The 5,733-nt window shown below is 37.0% G+C and overlaps 1 protein-coding gene across 1 annotated transcript in view; it reads right to left on the reverse strand.

Annotated features, from left to right (window-relative positions):
- Window positions 1-5,733, reverse strand: part of ADGRV1 (adhesion G protein-coupled receptor V1) — a 269,849-nt gene that overhangs the window by 35,428 nt on the left and 228,688 nt on the right. The window contains 1 exon segment of the mRNA XM_017729530.1: window positions 1,604-1,725. Within this exon segment, the coding sequence (XP_017585019.1) occupies window positions 1,604-1,725 (122 nt within the window).

Consider the following 5,733-nt stretch of genomic DNA (forward strand, 5'->3'; position numbering starts at 1 on the left):
CAATATATGGTAGCTTTATACTTTAAAAAGCACTTAGTAAATAGTTTTAAAATGTAGTGCATACTGTTCTATTACGTTTTAGGTCACAAAAATCCAGCAAAGGATAAAAATTGCTTTTAAAGCATGGAGTATAAGTTATTGATCTCCTCATAGCTGAAAAGAAAGGTTTTTTTACTACTGTTTGAGTTGGAGCTCCAGACACATCTGTTTTAATTTAAAATAATAAACAGGAAGAGACTATGCATTTGAAATGTTTTCACCTCCTTTGAATAAAGAAAAAAATTATTTTATATTTCAGGTTTTACTGATTCTCTAGGGCTAGAAATAACAAAAATAACAGGTTTCTTTTCCTAATGTGGAAGACCAATACTGACGTAATTTGAATAGAGATGCTGCATTATTTTCTGCAGGGCTGTTGTCATATACAATTATTTCCCAGATATGAGGAACTAGCAGTAAGGCAAGAAGCCAAAAAAGACCACATCTATTGGTGAAGCAGAGCCAATATATCTCAATATATGCCAATATATACAGAACAGTTAAATGACAATATACACAGAAAAATCAAATATATTACAGGGAGAATAAGGTGCATTTTTTTCCTCAACTAAAAAAAAAAAAATATTTCTGAGATGTAATTTTGAAAATATTCCAATACTACGTAAGAAACCTCCCACCTTTTGAATTTATAATAAATCTATTTTGTGAAAATATGCCTTTTTAATTAATTATTTTTGTTTGATGGGCTATAAAGATTTTTAATATTGGGAAATAAAAGGTATCACAGAGATTTATATTATAAAAAGAGTAAGAAGAGCACATTTGAATGCAGAAGAACTTGCCCTCCAAAGATCATAATATATAATTTTACATTTTCTGCTAATTTCACTGTTTTCAGATATCAGAGAGATTTTCCCATCTGTGATACAATAACCTCTATTCTATACATAATTCTGCAGTGTGCAATATGGCATTAAATGCAGTTCAATGCACTAGAGAGCCCAGTGGAAACACTTACATGTGTAAAATTTTGGAAAGGGTTATTTACATTTTTTATGACTAATGATGAACATTTAGTCTTTATTTGGCCTTTTTTTCAATAAAAGTTATTTGCTTTACCAATATATATGTTATATGAGTTAATCCTCAAGGTTCACCTCTTACAATGGAAAAAAATTCAGTCTTAGGGCTATATAATATAAAATATTTGGATTATTATTATTATTATTATTGTTAACATCTACAGAAAATTTAAATATGCAGTGATTTTGCAAAGGCTGTAGATACTTCAGTTTTACTGGTATAATTATCTCAGTAACACTTTACATACAGAAGCAAGCAATTTTCTTTCTGAGTGCATTAGCTATGAAATTAAATCTCTGCAGTTATAGTGCTATTGTTTAAACACAATGGATCCCTTGCTTTAATATACGTTCCATATGTCAGTTTGAGAAATAAACAGAATACACAATTAACACTTCCACATTGTCACAGTGAGTTATTCGATGTTGTTCACCTGGTGAGGCCAAAGTGACAAACACGTGAGTGGAGAAGACACCCCCAGGCCTGTGAGAAGACCAAAGGACCAGGTGCTGGCTCTTACCTGCAGGCTGTTGAAGATGATGAAGAAGACTAACATCCAGAGGTGCCGGTAAGCCATGTGCAGTCCTCCCCACAGCCAGGTGACAGAAATCAGAGCAAAGAGGTACAAGACCAAGGGGATCTCTGCAAACCACAAACACAGGATTTCAGCTGGTGTGCCCTCTGAAAAACACTTTTTAAAGCATTACTGACACAGGACACGGTTTTGCTGTGTCTGGCCCACCTTGGAGCTTGTTCTCCTGCCCTAGTTGGGTGGTCCCAGTGCTTTTAGGACCCCATCCTGGAATCAGAAAACCAGCAGGAGGACACTGTCAGGGGACAGAGAGGTGTGAGGGGCAGAGGGGGCACAGCTCAGCAAACCAAGTGGTGGGAAGAGCACACATGGCATCAGAAAATATGCTGAACTTTGGAGAAGAATGGAAGAACTCTTGGCAAGCTCTGGAAATTTTGAGAGAAAATGGATTTCTAAGAATTGAGAGGAAAGGGAGAAAAGGAAAGCTATTATGGATACAAAACCAGCCCCAGCTCTGGCCACTTATAAGGTTGTAGGATATTCTAAGAATAACTTATTCTTTGATTTGTTGTTATTTTCTCCTTCAAGTCATATATAAGACATCTGACCCCATAAATAAGAGTGACAACCTCCTCTCAGCCCAGGAGACTCCCAAGATAGACTTTGAACCAGTTAATTTCATTCGCCTTTAAAAATATGTGCAGAATCTGTCTTTAATCATGCACACATACATCCCCATTTTATGTTCCTCACTTTATTTATAGGATAAAAGATTTAGGGAATGCTTGCAGGAAGATGTCTGCAGGGGCAAAGTTTGCAATAAGGAAAGCAAAGTTAGTTTTCACCCCCACATGTTTCTCCTACTGACAAGAGCCAGCCCCTGTGTTGACCATGTTTGTAGCAGAATTCAAAGTCCATGTTTGCCAGGTCTGCACACATTGGGGCAGAGGTGCTTGGCTAGGCATTGCTCTTCCCCACTTTAGTTAGGCAGCATCAGCAAAGACTGGGGATGTGTTTTTGACAGGCATTATTCCAGAAGCAGCAGTTTGAGAGCCCTTTAGCCGTTTTGTTTAATACTGTACAAACAGTAAGGGCCTTAGAATGTAGACAATACCCTAAGTCATACAAACACAATATTTTAACAAGAAAAAGTCTAAAGATGCCTGCTTTTTGCCACATGCTGAATATTGTTACAGTTTATGCTTCTGGTTTTTTTCTTAATTGGTAACAATTGCCTTGTTACCAGTATTGTAAAGAGCTAATACAGAGTTGAAACTTTGGCAGCTTTTAAAGCCTTGATGTTTGAGTTCTCTATACCCATTTGTTGAATTTTGATCAAACAGAAGCTTAATAATTAGAGTGAACACATCAGAAAATAAGCAACAAATTATTTTAAGTTTGTAAAATCAGCATTGCACAAAGGAAAAGGATGCCAATAAATAGGCTTGATATGAACCAAGATAGTCTAATTATTTGTAGTTTTCTTCTTATGAAAATAAAAGCAACAACCCCCTCCCAAAAAAGCCCCAAAGGGTGATTCTGAGTAGATGAACCTTCACTGACATAACTTTTACTCTAAGTCCGAGTGCAAGCAGGTGCCTCTAGACTACTTGGATAAGACTGATGTGGAGAAGGCAGCTCAACATCACTGTGATGTAACTGAGACACTGACAAGCAGTTCTGTTGGGTATTATATAACCCAACCATGCTGGGTTTTGTGCAGTTATCACACCGCTTTTTAATACTAGGAGTGATGGAAGATTTTATTTAAGCAACTGGTAGTCCACACACTCCTTAAATACATATAAATGTATGTGCGCATGTATATGTCATTGTCCTGACTGTTCGTGTCTTTCCCAGAAATATCTCGCCTTTTCCTTACCATAAGCCTAAGAAACACTGACAGAGTTGACAAAGTCAATACAGATAAATACAGCTTATGCAGCTCTAGTTGCAGTCTTTTAGAGTTTGAAAACTTACCATAGTCCAGCTTGATATTTGACTACATGAAATTATGTACATTCAATTTACCAAACAACTAGATGCATCCACTGTTTGTCATTCCTTCCTCATTGTTGAGAAAAGATAATTTCCTTATTAACTTATATATAAAATTAATTTTTCTGCAATGCTTTCTGTTCTGAGGGCTGCAGTACATTGTAATAAGTTATTAAGGGTAGTAAAATTGTAGTTTACTACAGCAGGGGAGTTCTTAGAGTGAACACAAAATTTTTTAAGTGATTCACACAAAAACAATGATGGTGAGAATTTGAAAAGACAGGCTGCAATATTTTCATGACAGGTTTGGACTAGATTACAAAAAGCATGAACCAGGAAAAATATAAGGATGATGTAAAAAATTAATTACCTCAAGAACCTAACCAAGAACCTAAGAGGAACTGTACTCAGTATATAAAAAGTTTGCCTGGCCTTGCCTTCACGAAGGGCCAAAAAAGTTGGCCAGATATGATACATCTCCCAGCAATCCTCCTATTTACAACTCAGGAACTTCCTTAACCAGACCCAAGGTTTTTCTTTTTTTCTATTTAGTAATCTTCAGGGGACTTTTCTTTCACAAAATCATGTTGAACCAGTTATAGTGAACTTTGATGGTTCAAAGGAATTATCAGTGCAAGGAACTCTACAGTAACATCATAAGACTCAAGTAATAAAATGCCAGATTCCCCAGCTGAAAAAGCCATCAGCCTTATGTTTGCTGTTTAGTTTCCTTATAGTAGAAGCAAGAACAAGAAACAGCAGGAAACAAAACGGAATGTTTCCAAAGAGTTATGATTTCATCAACAGTGTTTTTAAATTTGTAACAAACTAAACCCTCACAATTCTATATTTCTGAAATAAATAGAAAATAAATTCTGAAATTAAAAAAAAAGACAAAGAAAAGTCTTTACTGGTGACAGTTTAAAGTTTCATCCTCTGTTGCATTTTAAGTCATCTGAAGATGTCCCTGCTCATTGCAGGGAGGTTGGACTAGATAACCTTTAAAAGACCCTTCCAACCCAAGCCATTCTATGATTCCATGGTTTTTAATGACCTACTGAGAAAAATAATTTCATGATGAGGGTCCTATGTCTACACCTACACCTACTGCAACCTAAGAAGGCTGGTTACTGAGGTCCACAAAGAATTTTAACTCCACAGGACTGTGGTTCAAGTCAGTCTCTTCATGAATTCTTCAGAAATGAGAACTGCAACACTTGTCACATTCATGTGCCTGAAAGGATTGGAAAAGTGGTGATAGACACTAAATTTTAGAACACAGGATGAAACTGCCTAAAATTTATTCATAGCTGGGGTCTAGATTTTGCCAGTTGAATAGTGCTGCTTCAGACACTGCAGTGAAAAAAAAAAAATTCCAGTACCAAATGCATCCTGTCCATTGACTGCCTTTGTATGCACAATACAAATCTTTTGGAAATCATGGGAAGGGGATACCTGCCAGCTTCTGCATATGAGAGCGCTAAGAGCCATGTGGCCTCCTGGTAGACCAAGGCTGGGAAGATGAGCAGCATTGAAGAAGAAAGTAGTGGAAGCAACTGTGAAGAGGAACAAGAAGATGAGGAGGAGCCTTGCACCATGATGCACTGTCATACTTTCAATAGCTCACCTAACAGCAAGTTGAAGATTGAGGTACATTCATACATGGCATTGTAACTTCACTAATGAAGGGACAGTTGCTATGGTTAGCCTCTCATCCTTGTGTAGTGCCAATTGACTATGAATGAATAGTTTGATGGTACCTTATACAACCTGTTTTATCAGGCAGGGAAGAAGTGATGAAAACCTCCCGGACAATTTCAGTCAACACCTGCTCATGGTGCATAGTGAAAAGTTTTTGAAAAATGCCTTCCTGTTTTGTGGGTTTTTTACATTAAAGTTAGGAAAAGCAATGAACAAGCACTTAGAGAGGAAAACTACTATCTTAATTAACCAACAACTCACTTAAACAAAGGCATCAAAGCAGAAGTATAAGCCCTATGAAACCTGAACGCCTTCCTTCCTTCCCTTCCTTCCTTCCTTCCTTCCTTTCCTTCCTTCCTTTCCTTCCTTCCTTCCCTTCCTTCCTTCCTTCCTTCCTTCCTTCCTTCCTTCCTTCCTTC

This window comes from Corvus brachyrhynchos, unplaced genomic scaffold (genome assembly GCF_000691975.1).
Source record: "Corvus brachyrhynchos isolate BGI_N302 unplaced genomic scaffold, ASM69197v1 scaffold213, whole genome shotgun sequence".
NCBI lineage: Eukaryota > Metazoa > Chordata > Aves > Passeriformes > Corvidae > Corvus > Corvus brachyrhynchos.